Source organism: Dromiciops gliroides, chromosome 2 (genome assembly GCF_019393635.1).
Source record: "Dromiciops gliroides isolate mDroGli1 chromosome 2, mDroGli1.pri, whole genome shotgun sequence".
NCBI classification, from domain to species: domain Eukaryota; kingdom Metazoa; phylum Chordata; class Mammalia; order Microbiotheria; family Microbiotheriidae; genus Dromiciops; species Dromiciops gliroides.
In genome coordinates this window covers 350,798,386-350,821,512 of record NC_057862.1, presented here as the reverse complement: position 1 = coordinate 350,821,512, position 23,127 = coordinate 350,798,386, and the positions used below count along the sequence as shown (strand labels likewise).

The window sequence follows — 23,127 nt, the reverse complement described above, 5'->3', positions numbered from 1 at the left end:
AAAACAAGAAGTAGAAACATTACGGTTCAGTCTGCATCTAGATTTCACAGTTCTTTTTTCTGGATGTGGAGAGCATTTTCCATCATGAGTCCTTTGGAATTATCTTGGGTCACTTTATTGCTGAGAGGACTTAAGTCTATCACAGTTGATCATCACACAATGTTGTTGATACTGTGTACAGTGTTCTCCTGGTTCTGCTCATTTAACTCAGCATCAGTTCATGTAAGTCCTTCCAGGTTTTTCTGAAATCTGCCTGCTCATCGTTTCTTATGGCACAATAGTATTAACTTGTGTAGCCATTTCCCAATTGATGGGCATCCCCTCAATTTCCAATTCTTTGCCACCACAAAAAGAGCAGTTATAAATATTTTTGTACATGTGGGTCCTTTTCCCTTTTTTTTGTCACCCTTAATTCTAATACCTTCCCTCTGTTGTTTATTTCCAATGTCTCCTGCATATTGCTTCTTTGTATACAGTTATTTGCATATTGTCTTCCTCATTAGAGTATAAACTCCTTGACAGCAGGGACTGTCTTTTTTTTTGCTTTTGTTTGTATCCTAAGTGCTTGGCACATAGTAATCTCTTAATAAATATGTTTACTGACTGACTGAATAACTAACTCCTATCATTCTACTTATATTTTCCTTCTCCATTTCCACCTCCCCTTCTTTTGCATCCCCTTTCTTAAATTTTATTTCTTTTCAATTAACAAGTGTTTATTTTCTCTCCCCATTAGAAAAGTAAAACAACTCTTGCAACAAATATGTATAATCAAGCAAAATAAATTTCCGCATTTCCCCCTCCCTTTTTGTCTCTTCCCCTTCTTTCCTTTCTCCTTTCCTTTCTCCCTTCCTTTTCCTTCCTTTTCCTCCCTTTCCTCCTCCTCCTTAGCCCTTCTCCCTTTCCCCTCCCTTTTGTCCCGCCCCGTTCCAGCCCTCCAGTGGCCGGAAGTGATCTATTCACCCTCCCCTTCCGGGATGCTAGATGCCTTCACCTGTCCGAGCCGCGGGGATCACTGGGAATTGTAGTTCTCTCTCCCGTTCTCTGAGGCGAGAACGCCTCCTTGCCTTGTGGCTTCTTTAGTCTGTAAGGCGGCGGAACATGGCTGGACGCTGGCTCTGGGCGGCCCCACGGACCCTGCAGCGACTCGCGGGCCGCCGCACTCCGGGCCCGAGCAGGTAACTGAGGGAATGGTGTGGGGCGGGGCCTCGGACAGCTGGGGCCGAAGGCGGGGATGGTCGAGGCACAGAATGGGAAAGCCCTCGGCTGCCTTAGAACTGAGGCTCCTGGGTCCCTAGTGGGCAAGGACCTTGGAGGACTTCCAGCCAACCTAATTTGACATAGGAGAAAACTAAGGCTCAGCAGAAGTAATTTGCTTAAGGTCCCACAAGTGGTCGAACGGGGATTTGAACCCAGGGGCCCCCCGATTCTAGTTCCCTTTCCTTTTCCCGCCCTTGTTGGATAGATTTTGAGCTGTTGGCAGAGCCAGACTTGGGGCCCATGTGTGACCGACCCTGGTCAGTCGATTTCCACGCCTCAGACCTGGGCCTGAACTCTGGAGTCCCAAGAAAAGGCATCACCCACTCCCACCCCCCTCCCGGCCTCCCAGTCTGTGCCTTCATGGAATTCACAATTGAATGGAAGAGAGACAGCATACAAACAACTGTGTACCAATACATGTACAGGGTGACTTGGAGATGATCGAAGAAGGAGGGCACTAGCATTGAGAGGTTGGGGAAAGCTTCCTTTAGGAGGTGGGATTTGGGGCGAGAGATGATGGAGAGAATTCCAGGCCAGATGGTTCCTGCTTTTGAAGGGACAGTCTTGTAGCATCAAGTCAGATTGAAAGGTCCAGTACTCCTCAGGGTGCACTAGCAAAGCAGATGGTAAGGCAGCTTCTTTGGTGGTATTTCCTTTGACAAAAATGTCAGCGTTTCTGATATGAAGTCATCTGACAGAGCCAAGGACTTGGGTGGTTTTAACTTTTCCGGGTCTGCTGTGGTTGTTGCTAAGAGGTTGTTAGACACTTTCTGCTTGCATCTTAAGTGTTGTTTCCTGGGATATGGCTCTGGAAGCAAGACTGGTGGTCTAGGGTAGGAGGGTGAGGACATGGCTGCAGGATCAGTATGGTTGGTATGGAGGATGCCAAGGGGTTTTGAGATGAAAACAAGAGGAGTTCATTGAAATAGCCTTATTTTTCTTAGTAAAGGTCGAGATGAATGATCCTCAGCCAAGAAGTGGGGAGGAAGGAGGTGTTAAAGGCTTAAGGAGAGAAATTTGGAATAGCATTTTCTCAAGGTTCAGAGTGTTTTAAAAACAAGATCTTATTCATTTCACACCCAGCACACTCACCACTGTGGCAGGCTGCTGAGACTTTGTTTATTCTTATAACATTACATCTCTTATTTGTTCTGTTACACTAGACAACAGCAACAACAACAACAACAAATGGTTTTCTATTACATTGCTAAAAATAGTTTAACTTTACAGGATTTTTTCTTTGTGATTTTAAACATAGCTTAAGGGTTTTTTGGTCATTTACTTTTTTCACGTTTTATATTAAAATGTTTTGTCTAAGCAAATCTAAAATGTAGGTAATGAATGGTACTGATGATTTCCTGTTGTATTTTCGCTATGGAACATCCTTTCTCAGCATCCAACAATATTCTGACAGTATGTTTGTATTCCACTTAATCGTGGTTATTCTTTTTCCATTGTAGAGATTTCTTGATGGAAGTATTACCCTTGTTCATCACTGTAATAACACCTGAGTTTTCTTGGAAGACATCCAAGTATGAATTCAAGAAATGGATCTTGAGTGACATGTTATACCCAATAATTTTCTAGGCTTTAAAGAAATCATTTACTGTTTCGTGGTGATTTTATGCCTTTTATTTCCCCCCAAATTACTTTGTCAATTTTTACAATAATTTCAGTGAATCTTTTTTCAATTTCAACTCTAATTGAAAATTTTTCATCTTTTGCTTTATTTGAGATCCCACAAATATTCCATCATGGATTTAGACTCATTGATTCTTGGAAATTTATTCTTCAGATAAAGAAAATTGGCAATATTTCGATACATTGCACTGACAAAATATTTCATTAAACTAAATTTGTTGTGAAGGGCATCTAGGTGGTGCAGGGGATAAAGCATCAACCCTGGATTCAGGAGGACCTGAGTTCAAATCTGGCCTCAGACACTTGACACTTACAAGCTGTGTGACCCTGGGCAAGTCACTTAACCCTTATTGCCCTGCCCCCCCCCCCAAATTGTTGTGTAGCAGTAGTAATAACATTTTTTTTGGACTACCCAGTGCTTGCTTTATATTTTTCTTTCCTAGAATCACTTCTTTTCAGACCAATTTTTTATAATTTTTTCCTAACTGTGCTATTCTCTTCACCCCCAAAATAGCAACATTAATATGCTCAAATTGCAATGCTAGTAAAACAACAATCACTTTGAGTATCCCATGGGCATACTAAGAATTCTTTTCATACTTAATACTTCTCAAGAAAAATTTCATGTTGTAAACATATTTTAGAGTCCTCTTGCTACTTCACATAGCATCCAAGAACACGCCAGTTATTGATTTCTTATTGCCTTCCCTCTCTCAATGACAATTTATTTCCTCACTGCTTAATTTATATTAAAACTAAAAATTTATGTGTCACTCAGTAATTCTCAGTGATAGAGAAATTCCATTTACATTTTGAATTCAACATAAAAATTATATACATAAAAATATAAATAGAATTATATAGGTCCAACTCATATGAGCCCTGAAGGAATATGGGAAATTCTCTTTCTTTTGGGAAACTGTGTTCTAGTCAAAACAATTATGCACCTGATAAACTTGCTGTAACCATATCCTGTTAATATGTTACTTATTTCCATCTACAACTCAGTTACTATATCCTGCTGACCCAAATCTCTACCACTCTCTTTTGCTTTTTGTTTTCTTATTACAGTATAAAAGACTGTAAAATGATCATCTTTTACTCATCTCAGAGAAGAGTTTTTACAACACTAAGATTCTGTATCTGTGATGAATGTTTTCTTCCTGCAGCTGCTGGAATGAAAATTCCTTGACCAGTCTAAATCAATGAAGTGTATTTCTTCCACAATACATAGACATTTATCAGTGTGACAAATTGCATGCTAAAAAGGGTCATGGGGATTTCCTGCCCAGATGACTAACTGAAGATAAGGCAGACCACCAAGCTCTCATATACCTGCTCCAGGAAAACCCTAAAGTTCACATGACATTTAATATCAATGAAGAAATCCAATGAGAAACTACAATAAGTGACTTTTCCCAGGGCCTCTGTTCCTAACACTCTCCTGTGGTGCCAGAGGGGGCCTTAAAGATGCAGTCCTCTGAACATTTCTGATGAAAAAAACAGAATTGAGTACGAAATTTGAAATACAAATTCAAGGGTCCAGGGAAATCTGGAAAGGTAAATTTCTTTGAAAAATTGAAAGGAACTATATGATGATATGGTGCTTATAATAAGGGGAGAATAAATGTGTCCTTCAGAACCTTAATGACTTCAAAGGATAAAGATGTAGATAAATAAGTTAAAAAAAAAGAGGTCCTGGGGGTGAGAGAAAGGGTGGATGCTTTGATTATTTTAAGAGGATAAACAAGGTAAAGAAGGTAAAAGGAATATACTGCTATAGATAGGAGGGGAAAGGGTATGGAAGTTGCTTTTTTATATAATTGGGGTGTTTGAGAAGAAGAGTGTACAATCATGGAGAAAATATTTGGAGGATTGGACATTAGATGAACTTCACTTTTAAACAAATAAGGTGCTGAACACACAAGGAGTTTGCTATAGAAATATATGAAACTCAACTAAGAAATAATCAGGGATGAGTAGGAGAGTAAGAGGGAGGATAATACAGGGGAAGGAATAGTCACAAACAACAAACTTCCTGATCCAGAATGGGGAGGGGAAGAAAAGATCTAGGGAGGTGCCTTATTTTCTCTTGGACAGTTGGCAAATGACTAAATATAATGGAATATTATTGCATTATAAGAAATGAGAACATTCCTGAGAATCCTAGGTAGTGTGAGTTGATCGAGAGCAAGGTAAGCAGAACTAGGAAAATAATTTATACAGGGATAGCAATATTACAAAGAAAAAGAACTTCGAAACATTTAACTCAGATCAATGTGATGACTAACCCCCAGAATGCCTCCAGAAGGACCTCTGATGAGGCATGTTACTCACGTCCTGACAAGTGATAGAAACAAAGTGCAGAAAAAGACACTTTTGGACATAGCCATTGTGTTGATTTTACTTGATTGTACTTATTTGTTACGTGTTTTCTTCTTCTTCTTCTTTTTCTTTTTTTTTCTTTCTCTGGGTTTTCAGTGGGGGAAATAAAAGAGGAAAGAGCAATAGTGATGTAAAAACACCCAACCCAGCAGAGGGCTATTGTAGCATTATTAAAATGAACAGAAGACAGAAAGAATTTCAGAAGTAAGTACAGATAAGTAGAATAGTTTTGAAAGTAACGTGGAATTTATTATACTTTTATTTAATGTTGTTTTGGAGGGAAACTCAGGGGAGCTCAGGCAACTTCCTGGCTTTTCTCCACCATCTTGGCCAGTACGCCCTATTATACTTTTTTTTTTTTTTAGTGAGGCAATTGGGGTTAAGTGACTTGCCCAGGGTCACACAGCTAGTAAGTATTAAGTGTCTGAGGTCGGATTTGAACTCAGGTACTCCTGACTCCAGGGCCCGTGCTCTATCCACTGTGCCACCTAGCTGCCCCCTATTATACTTTTTAAAAAGTAAATGGTGTGAAATGTAGATTCAGTTTTATAGAGAATCTTCTTTTGTGGGGAAATCCTTTTGGGTGGTATTTTTAAGTTCAAAAAAATTTTCTAAGTTTTTTTGGAGATCTTTATGGATGTGTTGACTGGCCCTCCTATCTTTCTTTTACCTGTAAGTTTGATAAGCTTGACATGGTATTTATGCCTTCAAGTCATTGATAAAATGTTAGGTAACCCAAGGCCAAAAGTAAATGACTTTTCTGCTGTTGTGGTACTCATACCATAGTTTTATAGTATTATCCCTGTCAGCTCTTAAGCTCTGATCCTGGGTTCATAGGATCAAGTGCTGTAACTGACATTAGAGATAATATTCTACAAATTATCTATTCTTAAGCTGGGGACACCAAGTCTCAGAGACCAGAAGTGACTTGCCTAAGACTCTATATCTGGAAAGTTGTTCAACCAAGATTTGGATTTAGGTCCTCTGAGTTTGAATCCGGGACATTTTCCACCTATTGTTTTTTTTTCTCCTATTGTTTTGCTTCAGATAACTATGATACACAATACTATATGAAGATCCCATTAAAAAGGGACAAGATGCTACCTGAGATCTGGTGGAATGTCTTTACCTCACTGGGGAACTTCTTTGAGGGAGTGACATTTGAATTGGCATTTAAAGTTTCCATAGAAGCTCAATAGATGGGGGTGGTGGGGTGGTGGGGAGGAGAGTAATCCATGAATAGGAAACAATGTAAGTAAAAGGCATAAAGACTTGAAAATTCAGGGCAAGTTCCTGGGAGAGAGAGTCATCTAATTTGGCACTGGGATGCAATTGAAAGAACTGAATTATGGAGACATTAAACTGGGGTTTAAATCTCAGCTATACTACTTATCAACTAGTGTGACCTTGAAGAAGACACTTAATTTCCCCTGCCTCTCAGTTTCCTCATCTACAAAATAAAGAGGTTAGACTAAATGATTTCTTGGATTCCTTATAGCTCTAAAATCTTCTGATCCTTGCTTGTATTGAGTGTTTAGGGAAAAGGAGAATACCCATATCCCTCCTATCTTTCCAAGCTTCTTACACCTTCCTTGCTACCCTCGATTTTTCTATCTGGTGACGTTGGCTTTCTGGATGTTCCATGAACAAATCACTCCATCTTTCTGCTCCAGGCATTCTCTCTGGCTGTCTCCCCTGCCAGGAATGGTCTCCCTCTTCCACTTTGCTTTTGTTTTTTTTTTAGTGAGGCAATTGGGGTTAAGTGACTTGCCCAGGGTCACACAGCTAGTAAGTGTTAAGTGTCTGAGGCTGGATTTGAACTCAGGTACTCCTGACTCCAGGGCCGGTGCTCTATCCACTGCGCCACCTAGCTGCCCCTCCCTCTTCCACTTTGATACTGACCTCCACGACTTCCTCTAAGTCCCCACTAACATCCCATCTTCTACAGGAAGCTTTCACCAACTCTTCTTAATTCTAATGCCTTCTGTTAATTACCTATTTATTCTGTATATAGTTTGCTTTGTATATATATTTTTTGCATGTTGTCTCCCCCTTTAGAATGTAAGTTCCTTGAAAGCAAGGACTTTTTGCCTCTTTTTGTATTCCCTGCACCTAGCACAGTGCCTGGCACATAGTAGGTACTTAATACATGTTGAATGATTGATTGAGTAGGCTACTTTGGCAGGATTGCAGCTTATCACATAGAGTATTATGAAATGAAGCATTGAAAGACAGAGTAGTATCAGATGTGGAGGGCCTTGAATACTAGGCCAATCAGATTGGAGGAGGAGGAGGAAGAGGATGATGATGGTAGCTAGGAGCCTTCTATGTAGACACTGTGCTAAGTGCTTTACAAATATCTTCCTTGAACTTCTAATCAAACATTTCATAAATAAGAAAACTGCAGCCTAGTTAAGTGTTTGAATGACTTGACTAAAGTAATATGGCAAAGCTGAGATTCAAACTCAGGCCCTCTGATTCTCTGTGTGCTTTCTACTGTGCTGTGCTGCTGCCTCTCTGTAGGGTCCGGGACATCAAGAACAGAATATCCATATAAGGGATGGAATGTGAATTCCAAGACATGCCGTATGGACTATCCATATAAGGAAGAGCCATACATATTGCTCTTAAAGTGCTTATATTATGAGCAAACCATGAATTAGGAGTTCATGCAGCTTTTAACCCAATCAGCATTTTCTTCACAAGCACTGCAACCAATGAATAACATTAGTTAGAACAAAGAAGGCCCCTTGCCCTATGTAACCTACATGTATAAATATCAGAGAAGGGGAAGGAAAGCTCAGGAATTTAAAGCAATTCACAGTGTCCACCCGCTGCCACCACGGACACACTGACCCCCCTGTAAGTAAGTCTCCTTTAGATCAATTCTATCTCTTTCACCCTGCAACTGCCAATGGCTTTCTTTGGTATCGAGTTTTCATTTGGGTACGGGGGCATTACATACCTGAGCCCTAGCCGTACCCCACACTTTCTTAGAATTTCAGAAATGAAAGGGATCTCAGGTTCCAAGCTAATGCATACCTGAGTAGGAAGCTTTATAGCATTTCTGGCAAGCAGTCTTCTGGCCATCTCCAGATCATACTGGCTGCGCTTTAGCAATCTTCACCCCTCTCTCATAGGAACCCTGGATGCTGCCTCTGAGACACTAGGCTCTGTTGGTGAGGTTTCTCTTCATCCTACCTAGACCCAAGTCTCTATTCACTTCTTGGTTATTCCCAAATCAGTCTGCCACAGCATGAATTATCCCCCCAGTTCTCCTTTATATGTTGTTATATTCCCCCTGTGGAATATAAGCTCCTTGAGGCCAAGGACTGACTTGTAGTCCTTGTATCCCTAGTGCTTAGCACTGTATCTAGCACAGAGTAAGCCCTGGACAAATGCTTTATCATTCATTCATTCATTTAGTCTCTGCTTAAAGATTTCCATAGATGGGAATTTGCTACCTTCTAAAGCAGCATATTCCACTGTAGAATAGCTATAATTGTTAGGAAATTTTGTTTTTAACTTGATACAGAATCTACCTCACTGAACATCGTTTATTCCAGTTCTGACCTCTGGGGCCAAGCAAAACAACTCAAATGTTACCTCCATCTCCTCACTTCCCAGTCACTTCTTGATCCCTTGCAATCTGGCTTCTGATCCCACTTTTCAATTAAAGCTGCTCTCTCCAAGGTTACCAGTGATCTCTTAGGTGCTTAATCCCATGTCCTTTTCTCAGCTGTCATCCTTCTAGAAGACTTAGAACTTTTGATGATTTTAACCATCCCTTTCTCCTGGAATAACTTTTCTCCCTGGGCTTCTTTGATGCTGCTCTTTCTTGATCTCCTACTTGTTTGACTGGCCTTCTTTAGTCTCTTTCACCAAATCCTCCTTCTGTCCACGAAATTTTGGCATCTCCCTAAGGGTCTATCCTAGGCCCTTTTCTTTCTTACTCAGTGGTTTCATCAGCTCCCATGGTTTCAGTGATAATTTGTGTAATGATAAGTTTCAGATCTGTGTATTCAACGGTAATCTTTCCTGATCTCCAGATCAGGAGATCTTCCCTTAAATATCTTGTAGACATCTTAAACTCAACATTTCTAAAACAGAATTCATTTCCCTCAAAACCCCTCCCTCTTCTAAAGTTCCCCGTCACGGTTGAGGACACCACCAACCTTCCAATTGCCAAAGTTCAAAACCTTGGAATTATCCTTGACTCTTCCCACTCCCTCAATCCCTATATCAAATTAGTTGCCAAATCTTCTGAATTCTCCCTCTACCACATCTCTCCCCGCTGTTTCCTTTCTGCTCACATTGTCCCAGCCCTATTTCAGACCTTTATTGTCTTCTCAGGACTACTGCAGCAGCCTTTTAACTTGTCTTCCCTGGACTTCAGGCTCTCTCCTCTTCAAACCACCCTTCATAATATAACTCCCTTGTTTGGCTTTTAAAGCCCTTTGCAGTATGTTTAACCTAACTTTGCAGCCTTATGCGTTCCTTATATTCATTTATTTTCTGTTGCGCTCAAACTGGCCTGCAGGCTATTACCCTACATGACATTCTGTCTTTTTACTTATGATCTGTCATGAAGGAAAGATCCTCCTTATTTACCTGTGTCATAATCCCTCACTTCCTTCACAGCAAAGGTAAAGTATAACTTCCTACTTGATGCCTTTCCTAAATCTTCTGCTTGTTAATACTTTCTTCCCCTGGAAATTGCTTTGCATATATTTGTGTATATGCTCTAGCCCCTCAGGGAAAATGTAAAATGCTGGAGAGCAGTGACTTTCATTTTTCTCTTGGTCTCTGGACCTAGCATAGTACTTTGAACATAGTCGGTACTTAGTAAACGTTCATAATTGAATCAAAACCCAGATGGCTTAGATATGGTTAAGGAGTCCATCTGTGCATTCTAGAATTGCATCAGTTTATAGTGACAGCAGCAGAAGAGAGAGTGCCTGATCTGTGAACTATGGAGTCCAGGTGGTCTATGGACCAAGAAGGCATAGGAGACATGGTGCCTCAAAATGAAATTAAGTCATTTTTTAGTAATCCCGAAAAAATCCTGGGGCAATCAGTTTCAAAAAGGAACTACCAGGAGGGAAGTGAATAGCTCACTTAGTAGTTAGGCCTGGGGCCAGGTCTTTCACACCCATGTCATCCTGGTATTGACTGATTATCTGCTCTTTCCCTTTTCTGTACATTCACTCCAGAGGCTGTACACCCGCCTTCAGCACAGCTGCTCAGAGTAGTGCTGGAGAGGACAGCGGCTCCACTGACCCTCCTGCTGACCCAGGCCCCTTATTGGCCGAAGAAGCGCTGGAACACAAAGCCCTCCGACTGCAAAAGGAAGTCCGAGATTTAACTGTGAGTCTTACACAGGATACTATTGTTAGCCATTACGAACTGAATGAAGGTTTACTGTCTTTGCTCACCTTGATTTTGAGGCTTGAATTTTGCACTAATTAGCTGTTCATGGTTCTCTTATTTATTTGTTTGTTTGTTCATTCATTCATTCATTCGTTTGTTTGTTTGTTTATTTATTTATATTTTTAGTGAGGCAATTGGGGTTAAGTGACTTGCCCAGGGTCACACAGTTAGTAAGTGTTAAGTGTCTGAGGCTGATTTGAACTCAGGTCCTCCTGACTCCAGGGCCAGTCTATCTACTGCACCACCTAGCTGCCCCCATGGTTCTCTTTTAATGCCTAGAAGAGCCTCTTCTGACACTTAAGCTATTTTGTGGGCTTTCAGCAAGCCACATCACTCTCTTAACCCTGACTTTTCCATCTGTAAAATGGGGATGATAATATTTGCCCTATTTATCTCACAGGGCTATTGTGAGGAACCCATGAGATATGTAGGTAAGGTTCCTTGTGATCATAAAGTATTATGGAATCATAGGCCTAGGAGATCATAAAATACAAAGCCCTCATTTTATCTATCTGAAAAGCCAGCCTTTTAGAGGAGAGGCAACTCGCCCAAATATTCATCAAATCACAGAACTAGGATTTGAGCGCAGCTCTTCTGACTCCAAACCCATGGCTTAGGCTGCTCTGCTATTAGACCCGAGCTCTGTGTTGATTCCCATGGCCAGCGCCCTGGCCCCATCCGTACAGAAAAGCTTTGAGGATACAGATAAACTTAAAGAATGAGATCTAGTTTTTTAAACCTCTTTGTGCTGAAGACTTTGGTGGCCTCCAGGAAGATGCCTGGAAGGCTGGCCATGGGAATCAACACAGAGCTCGGGTCTAATAGCAGAGCAGCCTAAGCCATGGGTTAGAAAGAAAAAAGGATTCAGAGGTAACGTTCATGATTAAATACTCTGCACTCATACCTGGGGCAATGGGAATGAACTGAAGCTCTCAGAATAGAATTACTGTTATTAAAGAATACCTTCCAGTCACCTGCTCTCTCCACTGTTTTACATAGCCAGCTTTCACTTCTCAGTTATTGGGGAAGTTTCTGTTATGAATCACCTTTTATTTCTCATGGACTTCTAAAGCTACCTATGTGAAGTCTGGCAGGGGCGAGAGGAGGATGATTTTATTTTTAATTATAGGTTTATTCTACCATTGTGATGAAGTGCACTGGTCTTGTAATTAGGAAATTTAAGTTCTAGTCCTGGTTCATAGACTTACTAACTGTGTGACTGTGGGCTGCCAACTCAGCTAACCTCTCAGCCTCATCATTCTCATCTGCAAAATGGGGATATTATTTATAATGACTATCTTATAAGGCTATTGGGAGAATTTAAATATGGTGTATGTGAAGCACTTTGTAAACCTAAAGGGTAATATTAATTTCCAATATAATAATTATTACTACTGCTATAAAAAACTCAGTTTTCTTTTGAGGAACGTGCTTTATAAATCTTAAATGCCATAGAAAAACTGCTATTAGTGTAATCAGAAACTATTTTAACATTGTAGTTTTTTTTCAAGATCATAGGATTTAGAGCTAGAAAGGAGCTTAGAATTCAGATGAACATCTTCATTTTCCAGAGGGAGAAACTGATATCTAAAGAGGTTAAATACTTTATCCATGATCACTTGGGCATCAGGGAAACAACTTGGTATAGTGGGAAGAGAGATGATCTGGGAGTCAGGAGACCTGGCCTGGAGGATAACATTCATTAATAATTGTATATAGCATTTCCAGGTTTGTGAAGTGCTTTATATCATGTCATTTGATTTTCAATTAGATTTCACTTTTCGGTATAGGAATTATGGGTATTATCTTTGCCCTTTTATAGATGAAAAAACTGAAACTTAGAGAAGTTAGTTATTTGCCAATAGACAAAGAACAAGTGTCACAAATGGGATTTGAACTCTGGACTTCCAGATTCCAAGTCCAGTACTTCATGCACTACACCAAAAAAGGTATGGGTGAGTTTTATGCTGCATTGGTGGAGAAAATTTACATGTTGATATGATTATGGATCTTTAAAGCAAGAATTATACCTCGAATCCAAGTCAAGCCTCTCAGGTTATAGTTGAAGAATCTATTTGCAAAGACTACACGAATGTGAAGCGTTTAATTATGGCTTTGACAGGGGCCCGTTGGCTTTGTCTCTTTTTGAGGTCCCAATAGTGAGAGATAACGAAAGGGCTCTGCATCTGGGAAGTAGGGTAGGGACATGCTACCTGGTGAACTTCTAATCATGTGGAAGCACAGCCCTTCAAAGCCAGAGTGGCTTATTTTGAGCTTACTTGTCAGACTAGTGTTGCCATCACTTGAATCCTCTTGACTTTGGGAAACCCCAAGTATTGTAGCCATCACTTATGGAGAAGACAGGGTTTGATGGAATCATCACTACAGGCAGTCATTTGTTGGTTCTGGGAAACAGTACATTTGAGCAGTGACTCATGGCAAAAGGGGACAAAATGGGGCCAATAGGAAAGGTCTGGACCGTGGTGCCAGGTCAAATGAAAGCAGTCTTTGGCAGTTCCTGGGTAGGGGAGTGTAGATGAGGTGACTGGATGCAATAGGAAGGGGGTAAACATTCTGCTTATTTGTCACGGACTGATTTTGATGCTGGCTAAGAACTGGATTTGGGTTCTAGTCCTAGTTCTGCTGCTGTTTTGGAGAAATCACTTGACTTCTCAAGGCTTCAGTTTTTGCTTCTTGGAAACTGAGGTCATTGTGCTTGGATAGTCTTTAAGGTCCTTCTAGCTCTAACATAGCATGTTCTAAGGTTCTTCTCTTCTCCCTGACAATTTATGTTCTAATGTTCCTCCAGCTTTGAAATTCTATGACTCTGGCCATTTTTCAGCATCTATTCTAAGCAAAAGCAAGGATTTTACTTTATTGATTTTCAGTACGTGGAAATCCCTTGCCTTTTAACTATCTTTGTTTTCCACTGATGTCTATACCTCTTGGATATTGCATAGTTAGCTGATATTTTTTAAAATCATGCATTCCTTGCTTCATCCTGTCACTGTTCCCGCTTCCTTCCAAACTGTGGTGTTATGTATGTTAAGGGGTTCCTTCCCAGGGCTCTCTGAACTTGTCTTTTTGAGTTGCCAGTTCCCAAGGGAAAAGAATGTTGATTTTGCCATCTTCTTCGTGATTCTTCCTCTCCTTTGGGAGGGAATTAGTCTTTCCCTCCCCCTACTGCTCTTTTCCTTTTGCCCTACCAATCCCATTTAGGAGGAGATTGCTCCCTTCTCCCAAGCTTCTGTTTGGATTGTGAACTCCTGGCACTTGCATAGAGTTTCACATGCAAATACATTTCTCCTGCAATAAACCAAGTTGTTCATATATGTTTTGTGAAGTAGACAGGTATTATATATTCCTACCTCTTACCTATTTCCCTATTTTAAATTGTTATAGTCTGATGCCTAATCCACTACAATTATTTCCACGAGTCTTTATATCAAACAAGAATAGGATAAGGTACTTTAGATGACAGTATCAGTGATGCTGCATGTAACATTCAAAGGAGAGAAACTTAGCTGATGCTCAGAAAAGTTACCTATGTTTATCAATATTAATAAAAAGGATATAGCAAAAACTTTTGCTTTTTCGTCATATAGGCACCCTAAGCCCTAGGCTTTTTGTCCTGATCTTGGAATAGGCCATGACATTTATGAAGTCCAAACAAAAACAAGAAGTTCATCCAAAAGCTATCAATTGGCCTTAATAGGTCCATTTAAAAAATTTTAAAGTAATATTTTTGTTTATGGTTTGGGGTTCCAATTTTTATCCCTCCTTCCCTCCCTCCTCTCCCCAGTCCCTGAGGCAGTAAGCAATCAGATATGGGTTATAAGTGTACAATTATGTAAAATATTACCTTATTAGTCATTTTGTATAAGAAAACTTGAACAAAAGAAAAAATGGAAAAATGAAAACTAGCATGCTTCAGTCTGTGTTTAATCAATATCAGTTCTTTGGAGGTAGATGGTATGTTTCATTGATTGTCCTTTGGGATTATCTTGGATCATTGTATTGCTGAGAGTAGTTAAGTCATTCACAGTTCTTCATCAAACAATATTACTTCCTCTGTGCACAAATGTTCTCTTAGTTCTTCTCACTTGACAGGTCTATTTCTTTACTCTCTCTCTCCCTCTTCTCTTGGGGTACTTTATACTAGAGAGTAAAGAAGTTACTTGAGTACCAGTTTACAAGTACCAATTATAAAGAAGCAAGATTAGAACTTAACATCTAGGCTGGTATAGTTATACCCTGTGGGTACACCAGCTATTTATTTATTTATTTATTTATTTATTTATTTATTTATTTGTTTGTTTGTTTGTTTATTTATTTATTTATTTATTTATTTATTTATTTATTTATTTATTTATTTATTTATAGTGAAGCAACTGGGGTTAAGTGACTTGCCCAGGGTCACACAGCTAGTAAGTGTTAAGTGTCTGAGGTCAGATTTGAACTCAGGTACTCCTGACTTCAGGGCTGGTGCTCTATCCACTGCGCCACCTAGCTGCCCCTTATCAGTTATTTTTCTGGCCTTTTCTAATTATCCTCTCCCTCTGGCTGAAGCTGTCATGTCTCACCAGCCCAAAGCAGGCTGGCTAATTCTAGTTGAACCAAGTTCCTTTACAAATGCAAGATTAAAAAACAAACATGCATTTAACAAAGACATACCACACAGAACAAAAGAAAGGACATTTTCTACTCACGAACACTTGAATTTTGATCATTTTGATGTTTTTCGTGGTATATAGGAAAGATACCAGAAAGCTCTGGCTGATTCTGAACATGTACGAAGGCGCACACAGAAATTTGTGGAAGATGCCAAGATATTTGGTAAGTGGAGGAATTGTACATAATCATAGACCTTTTTCTGTTAGGAGCAGCTCATTAGTGGTTTTGCAGTTTATGCTGACTAAAATCAGTGAGGTTTTCTAGCAGACCATATTGATCCATAATCTATTTCCATTCTATTGTTGATGCTTTTTGTAATGTTTGTTTTAAAAGAAATCCTGGGCATCCTTAACTATAATATTCCTTGATTTCATTTTGTAAAATCTTATGGTTTTATTTGAGGTACATGGTATCATTTGTTCTTCTAACAGTACTGATGCTGACTAATTGCCACCCACTGTTTGAACAGAATACATGAATAGTTGTTCCTATCACTGATTAATCATGCCTCCTCTTTATATATTCAATGCACATTGGCCCACACTTACTCCTCTAGCATCTTGTTTTACATTCTACCGTGAAGCACTGTGGCATAGCAGAACTAAATGTGCTACTAAATATGTAACAGAAACATCTGGCTTCTTTTCATACCTCTGCCAAACTACTTGCAAATCACTTAGAACTTTAGAGCTAAAAGGTACTTCAGCGTTATAGTTCCAGTCCACCCAGAGCTGAATCATAGTCCCCTCAATAACGTAGACCTAGGCATCTCCCATCTCACCCCCACTTTTCATTCAGCTCTGGTTCTGAGAACAGTACTCATGAATGTCACCATTTCTGAAAAGGATATGCCAATTATTTTTACCTATGAGCTCAGTCTTGATTCCTTTTGACTTCCAAAGCACTCTTCTCTGGCCACCACTTCCCTATGTATAAGCTGCTTAGGGGCAGGGAGGGACTACCTTGCTTGCTTGTATTTTTATCCCCAGTGCTTATCACAATGGTGGAACATAGTAACTGTTTAATAAATATTTTTTTTTTCATTTGTTCATAGAGCATCCTGTAAGTGGTGACTTAGCTTCTACCTTAAAATATTTAGTCATAGCAACTCACTACTAACTACAAAGTAGCCCTTTGGGGCAGTTCTTATTTGCAAGGTTTTCTGTAAATTGAAAAAAAAATTTAACATTTCTATAATTTTTGTTCATTAGTCACAGTTCTGACCTCTAGGACCAAGCAAAGCAAATTTGCATTTTCTTTCATGAGGACATCCTTCGATTATATACCCCATAAGTCTTCTTTCCAGGCTAAATGTTCCCAGGATCTTCAGTTAAGCCTTATGTGGTATGATTTATGGTTTGGAATTCCATGAATACCTTTCTGTGGAAGAGCTCCAATTTGTTAGTCACTTTTCCTAGAAGGTGGCCATCATGACTGAATGCAGCATTCCAGATATGCTCAGACCAGGCTAGTGAACAGTTGGATTGTCACCTCTGTCACTTTGGAGGAGACAATTATCCTGCTAGTAATGTAGTCAAAGATAACATTAGCACTTTTTATGTTAATTGGCATCAGTTAAATGAGGGGTTTATACTAAATGATCTCCAGGTTCTTTCCAGCTCTAATAATCTTTGAATTATAGTAATGTGGAAGTAATAGGATAGTAAAGTAATAGGAACCTTAGTACCCTGCTATCAGAATATGATCAATAAAAGTTACAACAAAGATGTTATAGACTTGAAACCGTGATGAACAAGATGGACTTAATAGTTATAGTGCTGAAAACTTAATGAAAAAAAGATGAAAACATTGCTTTCTTTTCAGATTCATATGGAACATTCACAACAATTGATCAGTTTCATGGTCATAGTTGTCTGAGGTCAATTTAAGGCAAAATATTTTGCATGCCACATTTGTAGATGATAGCCAAATAAATAATTAGAACAAATAAATTCTAACAGAACTAAAAGTAAAAAGTAATTATGATAAAAGATGCAAGTTTATACAAATAGTTAATAAATATTATATCAAATTATATCTGAGTTAAGCAATGAAATTCCAAAAAGAAGAGAATATATAAATATTAAATCAGAATTTATGTTAAGTAAATAAAACTATACAACACTGCATTTAAGGAAATTAGAAAAGGAACAAAATAATGAAGCAAAGGAAAATGAAGATTATTAAGACCCAGGAAAAAAACAGATGATGGAAACAAGGATGGAAAACAAAGGAACAGCTGAAATATTCTATAAATTATATCATTTAAAAATGAGGATTATGCACATAATACCAACTGTGAGGATCAGAAAAGTGGTATATGTAAAGTGCTTTTAAAACTTAAAATGCCAGATAAGGAAAGAAGGGGCAAAATATTTATTAAATGCCTGCTATATATAACAATTACAGTTCTAAGTATTTTACAAATATTATCCCACTTGATCCTTACAACAACCTCAGGAGGTAGGTACTGTTATTTTCCCCATTTTAAAGTTGAAGAAAATGAGGCAGATAAAGGTTAAGTGACTTGTCCAGGATTACATAGCTTAATCGTGTGAAGGCAGATTTGAATGCAGGTTTTCCTGACCCCAGACCCAGTGCTCTATCCCACTGTGCTACCTATCAATCAGCTATTATTGATACTATTATTAGGCAAAGAGGCAATGAGAGAGCTGTCTCAAGAGTCGGGAACATTTGAGTTCAAGTCCCATTTGTCATGTATTGGTTTTGTGATCCTGGATAAATCCCTTAACCTCTCTGTTCCTCCAGGGACTTTGGTAGATTATAAGTCACAGAGATGTAGTGCTTATCTGCATTGGTAGAGAGGGTTTTCCACCTGGAATTTTCTACATCAATGAAATCCCAGTTCTACTTAAAAAACTAGCCAAGAAAGTATTGTGATAGAGTAGATAAAGCAATGGATTTGAACCCAGTCTGGACTATGATTTATCCCCTGGCCCCTGTTTGTACTCTTCGGTCTCTTCAATTAGTTCATTCCAATCCGTATCATAGAAGCTACCCTGGATTAGTGGCAGAGGACTTGGTTCAAAATCTACCTTGACTATCTTGGACAAGTCACTTTAAGTCTTTGCCTTTAGTCTCTTGAGCTGCAAAATGAGAGGGGCAGACTTTGATGGCCTCTAAGATTCCTCTCAACTCTAAATTGTATTCTGTGAGTGTATAACATTTAAGATAATCTAGTAAGTCTGGACAATTATGCTGTTTGTTTGCTTATTCACAGGGATCCAGAGTTTCTGCAAAGATTTGGTAGAGATCGCAGATATCTTGGAGAAGGCCACCAAGCATAGCTCTGGGGAAGCAGAGCCAGGGGACCAGAAGCCAACCCTCACGAAGGTCTTTGAAGGACTCTCCCTCCTCCAGGCTAAGCTTCAGAGTGTATTTGCTAAGCATGGTCTGCAGAAAATGACTCCCATTGGTGATAAGTATGACCCATATGACCATGAGATCGTTTGTCACATACCAGCCGATGGAGTACAGCCAGGCACAGTGACACTTGTTACCCTAGATGGCTATAAACTTCATGGTCGAACCATCAGACCTGCCCAAGTGGGTGTGGCTGTTGAGACACAGGAATGATGGGGTCTGGGACCTGGGGAAATTTACATTCTTTCTTCTTGCACAGAACACAGCCCCTTTGTTTCCTTTATTTATTACACAGATTTGTATTATAATTGGGATATTTTGCCCTATCTATTTTGAGTTTAATCTATGTAGTGGGAAAAAAACCATATTCTTGTCAGTTCTGACATGTGGTGAGTCATATTACTTCTGAGCTATAAAATGAGGGGTTTGCACTAAACAATTTCTAAGGTACCTTGCAGCTTTAATTTTATAATCATATGAATATAAGTTCAATATTATGGCATTTAGTTGGTTTAATGTAACATTTCCTTTGACTTCATCAGAAGCCCTATCATTGGCCTTTAAAATGCATGTTGGATAAAGTTATTTATTAATAACCGTACACTAGTGTCTTTCAGGTAGAAAGACAGAACAAAGTGTCATATAGTGTGTGTTTGTAATTGAATTTAATTCTGTGATGTGTCTCTCTTCTACCCATTCCTACTTCCCTATATTCCCTAATACCAATTCAAAATTACCTTAATGGAAAGTGTACTGAGCCAGGAATATGTAGACATGTTTATTATATATTCTGCCTCTGTTATGTGATCTTGCACAAGTCTCCTCTCCTCTGAACCTCATCAGTAAAATTATGGATGTTAGACTAGATCTTTAAGTTCTTTTTTGGATCTGACAGACTATATTCTAACTTATTGATCAGTTGATTAATTTTTTCCTCATAATTAATTTGTGCTGTTTTTTCCCCTTTTAGTTCTGACAGTCTGTTCTAAGGTTCCTACCAGTGCTAATATTTCCGTGATTATATGAAAACATGTTAGAGTTTAATAAGGAAGACCAGTTCTATTTTATAATATATAGATTTATCTAAGTGAATTTTATCTGAAATGCAAAAATATCACCCTTTTCATTTTTTTTTTCAGTTTTTGTACTTAATAATTCAGTAAATCTGAGATCTCACAGAAGTGAATATTCTCTCCATTAGTACAGATTCCAACCCATGTCTTTCTTTTTTTGTAGTCATATTTAAATTTTTTCCCTAGTTTTCTTTTTTTAATGTTTGTTGCTGATGTCTTCTGTTTTTTACATCATCATAATTTTCCCCAGTATTCCTTTCCCTTCCTCTCCCAGACTGCCATCCCATATGACAAATAATATTTAAAAAGAAAAATAAGAGGAAAAAAATCAGCACAACTGATCCACATATTGAAAAAGTTTTAAAATGTGCAATGTATAGTAACTATGGACTTCTCACCCCCATGGAGGGGTAAGTTGGGGATGTCCTCTTATGTCATCTCTTCATTCAGTTCACATTTGAGCTTTATAATTTTGTTACATTCACTTTTGATTTTTTTACATGTGATTGTTCTTGTAATTTACATTGTTGTAGTTATTGTATATGTTGTTTTCTTGGCTCTACCTACTTTATCCTATATCAGTTCACATATCTCTTTTCATGGTTCTCTGTATTCATCACAGATATAATTTCTTACAGCGCAATAATATTCTATTATATTCTTAATACCATGATTTGTTCAGCCATTCCCAATTTGAAGGGTATCTACTTTGTTTCCAATGCTTTACTATGACAAAAAAATGCTGCTATTAATATTTTGGTGTATATGAAAACTTTTCCAAATTGCTTTTCAAAATGGAAAGTTTCACAATTCCACCAGCAATGTATTAGTGTTCCTACTATTCCACAACCCTCCAACATTGACTATTGCCATTTTTTATCATTTTTGGCAGTTTGTAGGATGTAAGGTAAAGCCTCAAACTAACCCATGTCTTTCAGAAGTTATAATAATAACTATTTTGTAAAAGGTTGCAGATTTTTTTTATTTCACTGGATGAATTAAGATACAGAAGGCAAACTTCGTGTAAGTCAACAGTTAACTTATCCTACATTATTAGACAGAGCAAATGTAGATTTAGCCCCTGAAAATACTCCAGCCATGCTAAAAACCTGTTAGCATGGTTGAAGAATGGCAATCACATAGAATCCAAAAATTAGCAGGGACCTTGGAGGTCAATTATTCCAAACCTTACTTGAAGCACGAATCACCTATTGAGTATCCTCAGCAAAGTGGTCATCCAGTCTCTACTGAATACCTCCAGTTACTCGGAACTCATCTCCTTGCTGTTAGAACTGTCCTAAAACAGAGTGGGCTACCTCAGAGTAATAATTCAGGCAAAGGCTAGATGACCATGGAGTTTTTCAGGCAGAACCTACCACAACCACTATTGGGATACTGGAAGGGGGTTAAGGGTTGGGATAGTTGCCCTCTGAGGCCCCTTTTGCTTTTAAGATTCTAAGCACTTTGGGGGGAATAAGGTTCCTACTTGAACTTACTACAGGTTTTTCTAATAATTTCTCTTATGTCACTAAAGAATATAATTAAAGAATCAATCACAAATCCTTCAGATTAGGCCAGGTCATATAACCTGTATTCATGGAAGACACATCATATGAGCCTAATTGTAGGATTATGGGGTTCATTTCTTCAATTTAGAATCACTTGCTGAATAGTGATGATCTGTCTAATCTGGATTTATATCCCTCCAAACTTAATCTGTTTTTTGGCTAAAAATAGTTTGTTGCACAGTAGGGTCACAGGCAGCTTTTTAAAAAATTATTATTCTGTAGTTCTTTCTTAAGGACATTATACTGGTCATACTAGTAACAGTTTTGACCCCAGACATTTAGATCTGTTCTAACAGCCAACAATAGTTCCACTGCTTTTTTCTTTCCATGAATTTCTGAGCATGTTTTCTTTGCCAATTAGGCCTTCTCTATTGGATGGGCCATTTCCACATTCTGCTCAAAGAATCATGGACATTTTGGATCTGAAGGGGCCCTAAAACACATCTAATCCAGATCCCTCCTTTTCTAGATGAGTAAATTAAGGCCAAGAAAAGTGAAGTGACTTGCTTAAGGTTAAACAGCTAATGAGTAATGGAACCAGGAAATGGACTCAGGTCTTCTGACTTTTCACGGTATCATCAGTGCCTTTGTTCTGTCTTTAGATACAGATTTCAGCATCTTTTGTGGCATGAAAACCTAATTTTAAAGAATTATACAGAAAGTAGATGGGTGCGGTGGTTTTAAAAAAAGAGCAGAAAAACAAATAACAGTTCTGAGGGTTAGCAGATTTGAGTTCCAATCTGACTTTAACATTAATTTTCAGTATGACCATTGGTAAGTCACTCCTAATTTTGACCTTAGCTTTCTCATCTGTGAAATAATGGAGTTGAACTAATTATTAAGTACCCTTCTAGCTTAAACTGACTATGATTTTAGATTCCCCCTTTCTAAATGAATTTAGAATCACAAATTAAAATCCAGTATTCTTTCTCCTGTACCATGTAACAGTCTTTTCTCTTTATAATTTAGCAATTTGCAGTGAATGCTTCTATGCCTTAGGGAACTAGTGGTCATTATTGAGAACTGCAGATGTAGCTATAGAGGGCCGAGCTGTGTAATCTCCCTTTAGACTCAAGTATCTGTTTTGTAAAATGGTATTTTCTTGCTTGTTTATGATTTTGTTTTGCTATTATTTGTTTTTTTTCTCCCCCTTATTTTAACACTATGTGTGTATTTTATTTTAAGTGTGTTACTTTAGAAACAACAATTGTTGGAATTCTGGTTTGTAATCCTGTTTTTGTTTGTTTTTCTCTAAAGCATCAGGGATAAGAGAATGGGGTTCTGGTTAATCAGGGTTCAGTTTTATAAAACTTTCAATGTCAGTAACATTGACCTGGTTCCTTCTAAGATTTATGAACCTTCTAGTCCCTGCTTTGAACAGAAGCTTACACTTTAATCTTTTAGAGGCAAGAGCATTTTATAAGTGTTCTTAATGAATTATTTCCACAACAGTCACTTTTTTGGCCAAGTGTGAAAACTGCTATAAGGAAAGTAGCAAACTCTTAGAGACTGGGGAGAGGATGCTGGAGGATTGAGCAGTTGGATTCTTAAGACTCTTTCCCTTATGATGACATTATTCTTACCTAGTGACCTGAGCATGTCACATAATTGGATATATTCAAATATTTCTGTAGCCAAGATTAGGTTTCATGTTAAAGAATTTTCTTTCCCATTGATGTTGATGATTGTCATCATGGAATAACTGAGCCAGA

At 38.5% G+C, this 23,127-nt stretch overlaps 1 protein-coding gene across 1 annotated transcript; it reads left to right on the top strand.

Annotated features, from left to right (window-relative positions):
* Positions 1–1,006: 1,006 nt before the first annotated feature.
* On the top strand, positions 1,007–19,634 carry GRPEL2 (GrpE like 2, mitochondrial). Its single transcript, XM_043986255.1, has 4 exons — positions 1,007–1,178; positions 10,500–10,653; positions 15,471–15,552; positions 18,632–19,634. The coding sequence occupies exons 1-4, from the start codon at positions 1,102–1,104 to the stop codon at positions 18,985–18,987; spliced, it is 669 nt and encodes a 222-aa protein (XP_043842190.1). The 5' UTR covers positions 1,007–1,101; the 3' UTR covers positions 18,988–19,634.
* Positions 19,635–23,127: the final 3,493 nt, after the last annotated feature.